Here is a 15,918-nt window from a genome sequence, read left to right as displayed (position 1 = left end):
ACTCACCCACTCACTCACTCACCCACCCACTCACCCAACTGAAGAGTTTTAAGGTCCGCGTGTGATGAGGAGGAGGATGAGGAAGCAGCACAAAGCTGATAGAAGATGTGGTAGTTCCTCTCCTCTTCAGCCTACACAGCAAGCGACAAGGTGGGTGGGTGAGTGGGTGGGTGGGTGGGTGAGTGGGTGGGTGGGTGATTGGGTGGGTGAGTGAGTGGGTGGGTGAGTGGGTGGGTGGGTGGGTGAGTGGGTGAGTGAGTGAATGGGTGGGTGGGTGAGTGAGTGGGTGGGTGAGTGGGTGAGTGGGTGAGTGAGTGAGTGGGTTAGTGAGTGGGTGAGTGGGTGGGTGGGTGAGTGAGTGGGTGAGTGGGTGGGTGAGTGGGTGGGTGAGTGGGTGAGTGGGTGGGTGGGTGAGTGGGTGAGTGAGTGAGTGAGTGGGGGGGTGAGTGGGTGGGTGAGTGGGTGAGTGAGTGGGTGAGTGGGTGGGTGAGTGGGTGAGTGAGTGAGTGGGTGGGTGAGTGGGTGGGTGAGTGAGTGAGTGGGTGAGTGAGTGAGTGGGTGAGTGGGTGGGTGAGTGAGTGGGTGGGTGAGTGGGTGGTTGAGTGGGTGAGTGGGTGGGTGAGTGGTTGGGTGAGTGGGTGGGTGAGTGGGTGAGTGAGTGGGTGAGTGGGTGAGTGAGTGGGTGAGTGGGTGGGTGAGTGGGTGGGTGAGTGGGTGAGTGGGTGGGTGGGTGAGTGGGTGGGTGAGTGGGTGAGTGGGTGAGTGTGTGAGTGAGTGAGTGAGTGGGTGAGTGAGTGGGTGTGTGAGTGGGTGAGTGAGTGGGTGGGTGAGTGAGTGGGTGGGTGAGTGGTGGGTGGGTGAGTGGGTGAGTGGGTGAGTGGGGTGAGTGAGTGAGTGGGTGAGTGAGTAGGTGGGTGGGTGAGTGGGTGAGTGGGTGAGTGAGTGGGTGGGTGAGTGGGTGAGTGAGTGGGTGAGTGAGTGGGTGAGTGGGTGGGTGAGTGGGTGAGTGAGTGGGTGGGTGGGTGGGTGAGTGGGTGAGGTGGGTGGGTGGGTGGGTGAGTGAGTGAGTGGGTGAGTGGGTGAGTGGGTGGGTGAGTGGGTGAGTGAGTGGGTGAGTGGGTGGGTGAGTGAGTGGGTGGGTGAGTGGGCGAGTGGGTGATGAGTGAGTGAGTGGGTGGGTGAGTGAGTGAGTGGGTGAGTGGGTGAGTGAGTGAGTGAGTAGGTGAGTGAGTGAGTGGGTGGGTGAGTGGGTGGGTGGGTGGGTGAGTGAGTGGGTGGGTGAGTGAGTGAGTGAGTGGGTGAGTGGGTGGGTGAGTGGGTGAGTGGGTGAGTGAGTGGGTGGGTGAGTGGGTGGGTGAGTGGGTGAGTGAGTGGGTGAGTGGGTGGGTGGGTGAGTGGGTGGGTGAGTGGGTTAGTGAGTGAGTGGGTGGGTGAGTGGGTGGGAGTGGGTGAGTGAGTGGGTGAGTGGGTGGTGGGTGAGGGTGGGTGAGTGAGTGAGTGGGTGAGGTGGGTGGGTGAGTGGTGGGTGGGGGGGTGGGTGAGTGAGTGGGTGGGTGGGTGGGTGAGTGGGTGAGTGAGTGGGTGAGTGGGTGAGTGGGTGGGTGGGTGGGTGGGTGGGTGAGTGGGTGGGTGAGTGAGTGTCTGGCTGAGTGGGTGGGTGGGTGGGTGAGTGGGTGGGTGAGTGAATGAGTGGGTGGGTGAGTGAGTGAGTGGGTGAATGAGTGGTGGGTGAGTGAGTGGGTGGGTGAGTGAGTGGGTGAGTGAGTGGGTGGGTGAGTGGGTGGGTGAGTGAGTGAGTGGGTGGGTGGGTGAGTGGGTGGGTGAGTGAGTGAGTGGGTGAGTGAGTGAGAGGGTGAGTGGGTGAGTGGATGAGTGGGTGGGTGGGTGAGTGTGTGAGTGGGTGAGTGGGTGGGTGAGTGGGTGAGTGAGTGGGTGGGTGAGTGGGTGAGTGGGTGAGTGAGTGGGTGGGTGGGTGAGTGAGTGAGTGGGTGAGTGGGTGAGTGGGTGGGTGAGTGGGTGAGTGAGTGAGTGGGTGGGTGAGTGAGTGGGTGGGTGAGTGGGCGAGTGGGTGAGTGAGTGAGTGGGTGGGTGAGTGAGTGAGTGGGTGAGTGAGTGAGTGAGTAGGTGAGTGAGTGAGTGGGTGGGTGAGTGGGTGAGTGGGTGGGTGGGTGAGTGAGTGGGTGGGTGAGTGAGTGAGTGAGTGGGTGAGTGGGTGGGTGAGTGGGTGAGTGGGTGAGTGAGTGGGTGGGTGAGTGGGTGGGTGAGTGGGTGAGTGAGTGGGTGAGTGTGGGTGGGTGAGTGAGTGAGTGGGTGGGTGAGTGAGTGAGTGAGTGGGTGGGTGAGTGGGTGGGTGAGTGGGTTAGTGAGTGAGTGGGTGGGTGAGTGGGTGGGTGAGTGGGTGAGTGAGTGGGTGAGTGTGTGGGTGAGTGGGTGAGTGGCTGAGTGAGTGGGTGGGTGGGTGAGTGAGTGAGTGAGTGAGGTGAGTGAGTGGAGTGAGTGGGTGGGTGGGTGGGTGAGTGAGTGAGTGGGTGGGTGAGTGAGTAGGTGGGTGGGTGAGTGAGTGGGTGGGTGGGTGGGTGAGTGAGTGGGTGGGTGGGTGGGTGAGTGGGTGAGTGAGTGGGTGAGTGGGTGGGTGGGTGGGTGAGTGGGTGGGTGGCTGAGTGGGTGGGTGAGTGGGTGGGTGAGTGAGTGGGTGGCTGAGTGGGTGGGTGGGTGAGTGGGTGGGTGAGTGAATGAGTGGGTGGGTGAGTGAGTGAGTGGGTGAGTGAGTGGTGGGTGAGTGAGTGGGTGGGTGAGTGAGTGGGTGAGTGAGTGGGTGGGTGAGTGGGTGGGTGAGTGAGTGAGTGGGTGGGTGGGTGAGTGGGTGGGTGGGTGAGTGAGTGAGTGGGTGAGTGAGTGAGTGGGTGAGTTGTGAGTGAGTGAGTGGGTGGGTGAGTGGGTGAGTGGGTGAGTGAGTGGGTGGGTGAGTGGGTGAGTGAGTGAGTGGGTGGGTGAGTGAGTGGGTGGGTGGGTGAGTGAGTGGGTGAGTGAGTGAGTGGGTGAGTGAGTGAGTGGGTGAGTGAGTGAGTGAGTGGGTGGGTGAGTGGGTGGGTGGGTGAGTGATTGATTGGGTGGGTGAGTGAGTGGGTAGTGAGTGGTGGATGAGTGAGTGGGTGGGTGAGTGAGTGGGTGAGTGAGTGGGTGGGTGATTGGGTGGGTGAGTGAGTGGGTGGGTGGCTGGGTGGGTGAGTGGGTGAGTGAGTGAGTGGGTGAGTGGGTGAGTGAGTGAGTGGGTGGGTGGGTGATTGGGTGAGTGAGTGGGTGAGTGAGTGGGTGGGTGAGTGAGTGGGTGGGTGAGTGAGTGGGTGAGTGGGTGAGAGAGTGAGTGGGTGGGTGGGTGGGTGGGTGAGTGAGTGAGTGGGTGGGTGAGTGAGTGGGTGAGTGGGTGAGTGAGTGAGTGGGTGAGTTGGTGAGTGAGTGAGTGAGTTGTGGGTGAGTGAGTGAGTGGGTGGGTGATTGGGTGGGTGAGTAGATGAGAGAGTGAGTAGGTGAGTGAGTAGGTGAGTGAGTAGGTGAGTGAGTAGGTGAGTGAGTGAGTAGGTGAGTGAGTAGATGAGTGAGTGAGTGAGTAGGTGAGTAGGTGAGTGAGTAGGTGAGTGAGTAGGTGAGTTAGTAGGTGAGTGAGTGAGTGAGTAGGTGAGTGAGTAGGTGAGTGAGTGAGTAGGTGAGTGAGTGAGTGAGTAGGTGAGTGAGTAGGTGAGTGAGTAGGTGAGTGAGTGAGTAGGTGAGTGACTAGGTGAGTGAGTAGGTGAGTGAGTGAGTGAGTAGGTGAGTGAGTAGGTGAGTGAGTAGGTGAGTGAGTGAGTAGGTGAGTGAATGAGTGAGTGGGTGAGTGACTGAGTGAGTAGGTGAGTGAGTAGGTGAGTGAGTAGGTGAGTGAGTGAGTAGGTGAGTGAGTGAGCAGGTGAGTGAGTGAGTAGGTGAGTGAGTGAGTGAGTAGGTGAGTGAGTAGGTGAGTGAGTAGGTGAATAGGTGAGTGAGTGAGTGAGTAGGTGAGTGAGTGAGTAGGTGAGTGAGTAGTGAGTGAGTGAGTAGGTGAGTGAGTAGGTGAGTAGGTGAGTGAGTGAGTGAGTAGGTGAGTGAGTAGGTGAGTGAGTAGGTGAGTGACTGAGTGAGTAGGTGAGTGAGTAGGTGAGTGAGTGAGTGAGTAGGTGAGTGAGTAGGTGAGTGACTGAGTGAGTAGGTGAGTGAGTAGGTGAGTGAGTGAGTGAGTAGGTGAGTGAGTAGGTGAGTGACTGAGTGAGTAGGTGAGTGAGTAGGTGTGTTAGTAGGTGAGTGAGTAGGTGAGTGAGTGAGTGAGTAGGTGAGTGAGTGAGTGAGTAGTTGAGTGAGTAGGTGAGTGAGTGAGTAGGTGAGTGAGTGAGTAGGTGAGTGAGTGAGTAGGTGAGTGAGTAGGTGAGTGAGTGAGTAGGTGAGTGAGTGAGTAGTTGAGTGAGTGAGTGAGTAGGTGAGTGAGTGAGTGAGTAGGTGAGTGAGTGAGTAGGTGAGTGAATAGGTGAGTGAGTGAGTGAGTGATTAGGTGAGTGAGTAGATGAGTGAGTAGGTGAGTAGATGAGTGAGTGGGGGAGTAGGTGAGTGAGTGCAGTAGGTGAGTGAGTAGGTGAGTAGGTGAGTGAGTGAGTGAGTAGGTGAGTAGGTGAGTAGGTGAGTGAGTAGGTGAGTGAGTGAGTGAGTAGGTGAGTGAGTGAGTAGGTGAGTGAGTGAGTGAGTAGGTCAGTAGGTGAGTGAGTGAGTAGGTGAGTGAGTGAGTAGGTGACTAGGTGAGTAGGTGAGTGAGTAGGTGGGTGACTGAGTGAGTAGGTGAGTAGGTGAGTAGGTGAGTGAGTGAGTGAGTAGGTGAGTGAGTGAGTGAGTAGGTGAGTGAGTAGGTGAATGAGTAGGTGAGTGAGTAGGTGAGTATGTGAGTGAGTAGGTGAATGAGTGAGTAGGTGAGTGAGTAGGTGAGTAGGTGAGTGAGTAGGTGAGTGAGTGAGTGAGTAGGTGAGTGAGTGAGTAGGTGAGTGAGTAGGTGAGTGAGTAGGTGAGTAGGTGAGTGAGTAGGTGAGTGAGTGAGTGAGTAGGTGAGTGAGTGAGTGAGTAGTTGAGTGAGTAGGTGAGTGAGTAGGTGAGTGAGTGAGTGAGTAGGTGAGTGAGTGAGTAGGTGAGTGAGTGAGTGATTAGGTGAGTGAGTAGGTGAGTGAGTAGGTGAGTGAGTGAGTAGGTGAGTGAGTAGGTGAGTGAGTGAGTGAGTAGGTGAGTGAGTGAGTGAGTAGTTGAGTGAGTAGGTGAGTGAGTAGGTGAGTGAGTGAGTGAGTAGGTGAGTGAGTGAGTAGGTGAGTGAGTGAGTGATTAGGTGAGTGAGTAGGTGAGTGAGTAGGTGAGTGAGTAGGTGAGTGAGTGAGTAGGTGAGTGAGTATGTGAGTGAATGAGTAGGTGAGTAGGTGAGTAGGTGATTGAGTAGGTGAATGAGTGAGTGAGTATGTGAGTGAGTGAGTAGGTGAGTAGGTGAGTGAGTAGGTGAGTGATTAGGTGAGTGAGTAGGTGAGTGAGTAGGTGAGTAGATGAGTGAGTAGGTGAGTGAGTAGGTGAGTGAGTAGGTGAGTAGGTGAGTGAGTAGGTGAGTGAGTAGGTGAGTGAGTAGGTGAGTACCTGAAACACGACACGTGACTTCTCCAACAGGTAGGTACTCATGTGGGCCCCCGTGACGGAGCTGTACCGGTCGAAGCTGATGGCGATGAACTTCCCGAAGCGACTGGAGTTGTCATTACGCACCGTCTTAGCGTTGCCTATCGCCTGCGGAGACACAGAGACACACAGACACACACAGAGAGAGACACAGAGACACACACAGAGACACAGAGACACACACACAGAGACACACACAGAGACACAGAGACACACACACAGAGACACACACAGAGAGACACACACACACAGAGACACGGATACACACACACAGAGACACACACAGAGACACCGTCTTAGCGTTGCCTATCGCCTGCGGAGACACGGAGACACACACAGAGAGACACACACAGAGACACCGTCTTAGCGTTGCCTATCGCCTGCAGAGACACGGAGACACACACAGAGACACAGAGACACACAGAGACACAGAGACACACAGAGATACAGAGACACACACACACAGAGACACAGAGACACCGTCTTAGCGTTGCCTATCGCCTGGGGAGACACACAGAGAGACATAGAGACACACACACAGAGACACAGAGACACAGAGACACCGTCTTAGCGTTGCCTATCGCCTGCAGAGACACGGAGACACACACACAGAGACACAGACACACACACACAGAGACACACAGAGAGACATAGAGACACACACAGAGACACAGAGACACACACACACAGAGACACCGTCTTAGCGTTGCCTATCGCCTGCAGAGACACGTGGACACACACAGAGACACACACAGAGACACAGAGACACACACAGAGACACACACAGAGACACAGACACACACAGAGACACACACAGAGACACACACAGAGACACCGTATTAGCGTTGCCTATCGCCTGCGGAGACACACAGAGAGACACGGAGACACACACAGAGACACGGAGACACACACAGAGACACACACAGACACACACACAGAGAGATAGAGACACACACAGAGACACACACAGAGACACACACAGAGACACAGAGACACACACAGAGACACAGAGACACACAGAGACACACACAGAGACACCATCTTAGCGTTGCCTATCGCCTGCGGAGACACACAGAGAGACACGGAGACACACACAGAGACACGGAGACACACACAGAGACACACAGAGACACACACACAGAGACACACAGACACACAGACACACACAGAGACACACACAGAGACACCGTCTTAGCGTTGCCTATCGCCTGCGGAGACACAGAGACACACACAGAGACACACACAGAGACACACACAGAGACACACACAGAGACACACACAGAGACACACACAGAGACACCGTCTTAGCGTTGCCTATCGCCTGCGGAGACACAGAGAGAGACACGGAGACACGGAGACACACAGAGAAACAGAGACACACAGAGACACACACAGAGACACACACAGAGAAACCGTCTTAGCGTTGCCTATCGCCTGCGGAGACACGGAGACACGGAGACACACAGAGACACACACAGAGACACACACAGAGACACAAAGACACACACAGAGACACAGAGACACAAACAGAGACACCGTCTTAGCGTTGCCTATCGCCTCGGGAGACACGGAGACACGGAGACACACAGAGACATAGAGACACAGAGACACACACAGAGACACGGAGACACACACACACAGAGACACAGAGACACACACAGAGACACTGTCTTAGCGTTGCCTATCGCCTGCGGAGACACAGAGACACACAGAGACATAGAGACACACAGAGACACACACAGAGACACACACAGAGACACCGTCTTAGCGTTGCCTATCGCCTGCCGAGACACGGAGACACACAGAGACATAGAGACACACACAGAGACACGGAGACACACACAGAGACACACACAGAGACACACACAGAGACACCGTCTTAGCGTTGCCTATTGCCTGCGGAGACACGGAGACACACACAGAGACACACACAGAGACACACACAGAGACACACAGAGACACAGACACACACACAGAGACACACACAGAGACACCGTCTTAGCGTTGCCTATTGCCTGCGGAGACACGGAGACACACACAGAGACACACACAGAGACACACACAGAGACACACACAGAGACACACACAGAGACACACAGAGACACAGACACACACACAGAGACACACACAGAGACACCGTCTTAGCGTTGCCTATCGCCTGCGGAGACACGGAGACACGGAGACACACACAGAGACACACACAGAGACACACAGAGACACACACAGAGACACAGACACAAACACAGAGACACAGAGACACACACACAGACACACACACACAGAGACACAGAGACACACACAGAGACACAGACAGAGACACCGTCTTAGCGTTGCCTATCGCCTTCGGAGACACAGAGACACGGAGACACACACACAGTGACATAGAGACACACACAGAGACACAGAGACACACACACAGAGACACAGAGACACACAGACACACACACAGAGACACAGAGACACACAGAGACACACAGAGACACGGAGACACGGAGACACACAGAGACACAGACACACACAGAGACACACACAGAGACACCGTCTTAGCATTGCTTATCGCCTGCGGAGACACGGAGACACACACAGAGACACAGAGACACACACAGAGACACACACAGAGACACCATCTTAGCGTTGCATATCGCCTGCGGAGACACAGAGACACAGAGACACACACAGAGACACGGAGACAGACACAGAGACACACACAGAGACACACACAGAGACACACACAGAGACACAGAGACACACACAGAGACACACACAGAGACACAGAGACACTGTCTTAGCGTTGCCTATCGCCTGGGGAGACACGGAGACACGGAGACACAGAGAAACACACACAGAGACATAGAGAGACATACAGAGACACAGAGACACACACAGAGAGACACACAGGCACACACACAGAGACATAGAGACACACACACAGAGACACCGTCTTAGCGTTGCCTATCGCCTGCGGAGACACGGAGACACGGAGACACACACACAGAGACACACAAAGAGACACACACAGAGACACGGAGACACGGAGACACACACACAGAGACACACACAGAGACACGGAGACACACAGAGACACACACCGAGACACACACAGAGACACACACAGAGACACCGTCTTAGCGTTGCCTATCGCCTGCAGAGACACGGAGACACGGAGACACACACAGAGACACAGAGACACACAGAGACACGGAGACACACAGAGACACACACAGAGACACACACAGAGACACACACAGAGACACCGTCTTAGCGTTGTCTATCTCCTGCGGAGACACAGAGACACACAGAGACACACACAGAGACACACACAGAGACACACACAGAGACACACACACACAGAGACACACACACAGAGACACAGAGACACACACAGAGACACACACAGAGACACACACACAGAGACACAGAGACACACACAGAGACACACACAGAGACACAGAGACACACACACAGAGACACAGAGACACACACAGAGACACACACAGAGACACACACAGAGACACAGAGATACACACAGAGACACACACACAGAGACACACACACAGAGACACACACAGACACACACAGAGACACAGAGACACACACAGAGACACACACACAGAGACACAGAGACACACACAGAGACACACACAGAGACACACACGCAGAGACACAGAGACACACACAGAGACACACACAGAGACACAGAGACACAGAGACACGGAGACACACACACAGAGACACAGAGACACACACAGAGACACAGAGACACCGTCGTAGCGTTGCCTATCGCCTGCGGAGACACGGAGACACGGAGACACACACACACAGACACAGAGACACACACAGAGACACGGAGACACACAGAGACACACACAGAGACACACACAGAGACACCATCTTAGCGTTGCCTATCACCTGCGGAGACACGGAGACACAGAGACACACACAGAGACACAGAGACACACAGAGACACGGAGACACACAGAGACACACACAGAGACACACACACAGAGACACAGAGACACACAGAGACACGGAGACACACAGAGACACACACAGAGACACAAACAGAGACACACACAGAGACACCGTCTTAGCATTGCCTATCGCCTGCGGAGACACGGAGACACACACAGAGACACAGAGACACGGAGACACACACAGAGACACACAGAGACACACACAGAGACACCGTCTTAGCGTTGCCTATCGCCTGGGGAGACACGGAGACACAGAGACACACACAGAGACACAGAGACACAGAGACACACACACAGAGACACAGAAACACCGTCTTAGCGTTGCCTATCGCCTGGGAAGACACGGAGACACACACAGAGACACACACGCAGAGACACAGAGACACACACAGAGACACACACAGAGACACAGAGACACAGAGACACGGAGACACACACACAGAGCCACAGAGACACACACAGAGACACAGAGACACCGTCTTAGCGTTGCCTATCGCCTGCGGAGACACAGAGACACGGAGACACACACAGAGACACACACAGAGACACAGACACAAACACAGAGACACAGAGACACACACACAGACACACACACACAGAGACACAGAGACACACACAGAGACACAGACAGAGACACCGTCTTAGCGTTGCCTATCGCCTTCAGAGACACAGAGACACGGAGACACACACACAGTGACATAGAGACACACACAGAGACACAGAGACACACACACAGAGACACAGAGACACACAGACACACACACAGAGACACAGAGACACACAGAGACACACAGAGACACGGAGACACGGAGACACACAGAGACACAGACACACACAGAGACACACACAGAGACACCGTCTTAGCATTGCTTATCGCCTGCGGAGACACGGAGACACACACAGAGACACAGAGACACACACAGAGACACACACAGAGACACCATCTTAGCGTTGCATATCGCCTGCGGAGACACAGAGACATAGAGACACACACAGAGACACGGAGACAGACACAGAGACACACACAGAGACACACACAGAGACACACACAGAGACACAGAGACACACACAGAGACACACACAGAGACACAGAGACACTGTCTTAGCGTTGCCTATCGCCTGGGGAGACACGGAGACACGGAGACACAGAGAAACACACACAGAGACATAGAGAGACATACAGAGACACAGAGACACACACAGAGAGACACACAGGCACACACACAGAGACATAGAGACACACACACAGAGACACCGTCTTAGCGTTGCCTATCGCCTGCGGAGACACGGAGACACGGAGACACACACACAGAGACACACAAAGAGACACACACAGAGACACGGAGACACGGAGACACACACACAGAGACACACACAGAGACACGGAGACACACAGAGACACACACCGAGACACACACAGAGACACACACAGAGACACCGTCTTAGCGTTGCCTATCGCCTGCAGAGACACGGAGACACGGAGACACACACAGAGACACAGAGACACACAGAGACACGGAGACACACAGAGACACACACAGAGACACACACAGAGACACACACAGAGACACACACAGAGACACACACACACAGAGACACACACACAGAGACACAGAGACACACACAGAGACACACACAGAGACACACACAGAGACACAGAGACACACACAGAGACACACACACAGAGACACAGAGACACACACAGAGACACACACAGAGACACACACAGACACACAGAGACACACACAGAGACACACACACAGAGACACAGAGACACACACAGAGACACACACAGAGACACAGAGACACACACACAGAGACACAGAGACACACACAGAGACACACACAGAGACACACACAGAGACACAGAGATACACACAGAGACACACACACAGAGACACACACACAGAGACACACACAGACACACACAGAGACACAGAGACACACACACAGACACACACACAGAGACACAGAGACACACACAGAGACACACACAGAGACACACACGCAGAGACACAGAGACACACACAGAGACACACACAGAGACACAGAGACACAGAGACACGGAGACACACACACAGAGACACAGAGACACACACAGAGACACAGAGACACCGTCGTAGCGTTGCCTATCGCCTGCGGAGACACGGAGACACGGAGACACACACACACAGACACAGAGACACACACAGAGACACGGAGACACACAGAGACACACACAGAGACACACACAGAGACACCATCTTAGCGTTGCCTATCACCTGCGGAGACACGGAGACACAGAGACACACACAGAGACACAGAGACACACAGAGACACGGAGACACACAGAGACACACACAGAGACACACACACAGAGACACAGAGACACACAGAGACACGGAGACACACAGAGACACACACAGAGACACACACAGAGAGACACACAGAGACACCGTCTTAGCATTGCCTATCGCCTGCGGAGACACGGAGACACACACAGAGACACAGAGACACGGAGACACACACAGAGACACACAGAGACACACACAGAGACACCGTCTTAGCGTTGCCTATCGCCTGGGGAGACACGGAGACACAGAGACACACACAGAGACACAGAGACACAGAGACACACACACAGAGACACAGAAACACCGTCTTAGCGTTGCCTATCGCCTGGGAAGACACGGAGACACACACAGAGACACACACGCAGAGACACAGAGACACACACAGAGACACACACAGAGACACAGAGACACAGAGACACGGAGACACACACACAGAGCCACAGAGACACACACAGAGACACAGAGACACCGTCTTAGCGTTGCCTATCGCCTGCGGAGACATGGAGACACACACAAAGACACACGCAGAGACACAGAGACACAGAGAAACACACAGAGACACAGAGACACCGTCTTAGCATTGCCTATCACCTGTGGAGACACGGAGACACACACAGAGACACGGAGACACAGAGACACACAGAGACACACACACAGAGACACCATCTTAGCGTTGTCTATCACCTGAGGAGACACGGAGACACACACAGAGACACGGAGACACACACAGAGACACACAGAGACACACACAGAGACACCGTCTTAGCGTTGCCTATCGCCTGGGGAGAAACGGAGACACAGAGACACACAGAGACACAGAGACACAGAGACACACACAGATACACAGAGACACCGTCTTAGCGTTGCCTATCGCCTGCGGAGACACGGAGACACATACACACAGAGAGACACACACAGAGACACAGAGACACAGAGACACACACAGATACACTGTCTTAGCGTTGCCAATCGCCTGCAGAGACACACAGAGACACACACAGAGACACGGAGAGACACACAGAGACACAGAGACACACACACAGAGACACGGAGACACACACAGAGACACAGAGACACAGAGAGACACACACAGAGACACACACAGAGACACACACACAGAGACACAGAGACACACACAGAGACACACACAGAGACACACACGCAGAGACACAGAGACACACACAGAGACACACACAGAGACACAGAGACACAGAGACACAGAGACACGGAGACACACACACAGAGACACAGAGACACACACAGAGACACAGAGACACCGTCTTAGCGTTGCCTATCGCCTGCGGAGACACGGAGACACGGAGACACACACACACAGACACAGAGACACACACAGAGACACGGAGACACACAGAGACACACACAGAGACACACACAGAGACACACACAGAGACACCGTCTTAGCGTTGCCTATCACCTGCGGAGACACGGAGACACAGAGACACACACACAGAGACACAGAGACACACAGAGACACGGAGACACACAGAGACACACACAGAGACACACACAGAGACACACACAGAGACACCGTCTTAGCATTGCCTATCGCCTGCGGAGACACGGAGACACACACAGAGACACAGAGACACGGAGACACACACAGAGACACACAGAGACACACACAGAGACACCGTCTTAGCGTTGCCTATCGCCTGGGGAGACACGGAGACACAGAGACACACACAGAGACACAGAGACACAGAGACACACACACAGAGACACAGAGACACCGTCTTACCGTTGCCTATCGCCTGGGAAGACACGGAGACACACACAGAGACACACACGCAGAGACACAGAGACACACACAGAGACACACACAGAGACACAGAGACACAGAGACACGGAGACACACACACAGAGCCACAGAGACACACACAGAGACACAGAGACACCGTCTTAGCGTTGCCTATCGCCTGCGGAGACATGGAGACACACACAGAGACACACGCAGAGACACAGAGACACACACAGAGACACAGAGACACCGTCTTAGCATTGCCTATCGCCTGCGGAGACACGGAGACACACACAGAGACACGGAGACACAGAGACACACAGAGACACACACACAGAGACACCGTCTTAGCGTTGTCTATCGCCTGAGGAGACACGGAGACACACACAGAGACACGGAGACACACACAGAGACACACAGAGACACACACAGAGACACCGTCTTAGCGTTGCCTATCGCCTGGGGAGAAACGGAGACACAGAGACACACAGAGACACAGAGACACACACAGATACACAGAGACACCGTCTTAGCGTTGCCTATCGCCTGCGGAGACACGGAGACACAGACACACAGAGAGACACACACAGAGACACAGAGACACAGAGACACACACAGATACACTGTCTTAGCGTTGCCAATCGCCTGCGGAGACACACAGAGACACACACAGAGACACGGAGAGACACACAGAGACACAGAGACACACACACAGAGACACGGAGACACACACAGAGACACAGAGACACAGAGAGACACACACAGAGACACACACAGAGACACACACACAGAGACACAGAGACACACACAGAGACACACACAGAGACACACACGCAGAGACACAGAGACACACACAGAGACACACACAGAGACACAGAGACACAGAGACACAGAGACACGGAGACACACACACAGAGACACAGAGACACACACAGAGACACAGAGACACCGTCTTAGCGTTGCCTATCGCCTGCGGAGACACGGAGACACGGAGACACACACACACAGACACAGAGACACACACAGAGACACGGAGACACACAGAGACACACACAGAGACACACACAGAGACACACACAGAGACACCGTCTTAGCGTTGCCTATCGCCTGCGGAGACACGGAGACACAGAGACACACACACAGAGACACACAGAGACACGGAGACACACAGAGACACACACAGAGACACACACAGAGACACACACAGAGACACCGTCTTAGCATTGCCTATCGCCTGCGGAGACACGGAGACACACACAGAGACACAGAGACACGGAGACACACACAGAGACACACAGAGACACACACAGAGACACCGTCTTAGCGTTGCCTATCGCCTGGGGAGACACGGAGACACAGAGACACACACAGAGACACAGAGACACACACACAGAGACACAGAGACACCGTCTTACCGTTGCCTATCGCCTGGGAAGACACGGAGACACACACAGAGACACACACGCAGAGACACAGAGACACACACAGAGACACACACAGAGACACAGAGACACAGAGACACGGAGACACACACACAGAGCCACAGAGACACACACAGAGACACAGAGACACCGTCTTAGCGTTGCCTATCGCCTGCGGAGACATGGAGACACACACAGAGACACACGCAGAGACACAGAGACACATACAGAGACACAGAGACACCGTCTTAGCATTGCCTATCGCCTGCGGAGACACGGAGACACACACAGAGACACGGAGACACAGAGACACACAGAGACACACACACAGAGACACCGTCTTAGCGTTGTCTATCGCCTGAGGAGACACGGAGACACACACAGAGACACGGAGACACACACAGAGACACACAGAGACACACACAGAGACACCGTCTTAGCGTTGCCTATCGCCTGGGGAGAAACGGAGACACAGAGACACACAGAGACACAGAGACACAGAGACACACACAGATACACAGAGACACCGTCTTAGCGTTGCCTATCGCCTGCGGAGACACGGAGACACAGACACACAGAGAGACACACACAGAGACACAGAGACACAGAGACACACACAGATACACTGCCTTAGCGTTGCCAATCGCCTGCGGAGACACACACAGAGACACGGAGAGACACACAGAGACACAGAGACACACACACAGAGACACGGAGACACACACAGA

General features: G+C 54.2%; 1 protein-coding gene across 1 annotated transcript in view; it reads right to left on the bottom strand.

The window, feature by feature from the left end:
* LOC116937063 (unconventional myosin-Va-like) overlaps positions 1 to 15,918 on the bottom strand; it is a 200,352-nt gene that overhangs the window by 138,813 nt on the left and 45,621 nt on the right. The window contains exons 6-7 of the mRNA XM_076064735.1: positions 5,668 to 5,811; positions 35 to 131 (exon numbers count right to left, since the gene is read on the bottom strand). Coding sequence (XP_075920850.1) covers positions 35 to 131; positions 5,668 to 5,811 — 241 coding nt within the window. The remainder of the gene's footprint in view (positions 1 to 34; positions 132 to 5,667; positions 5,812 to 15,918) is intronic.

Source organism: Petromyzon marinus, unplaced genomic scaffold, assembly GCF_048934315.1.
Source record: "Petromyzon marinus isolate PM22_M1 ecotype Great Lakes invasive population unplaced genomic scaffold, UKy_Petmar_22M1.pri1.0 PM_Scaffold_66, whole genome shotgun sequence".
Lineage (NCBI taxonomy): Eukaryota > Metazoa > Chordata > Hyperoartia > Petromyzontiformes > Petromyzontidae > Petromyzon > Petromyzon marinus.
Note: the sequence above shows the minus strand (reverse complement) of the source record. Positions and strands in the feature narration are given on the sequence as shown.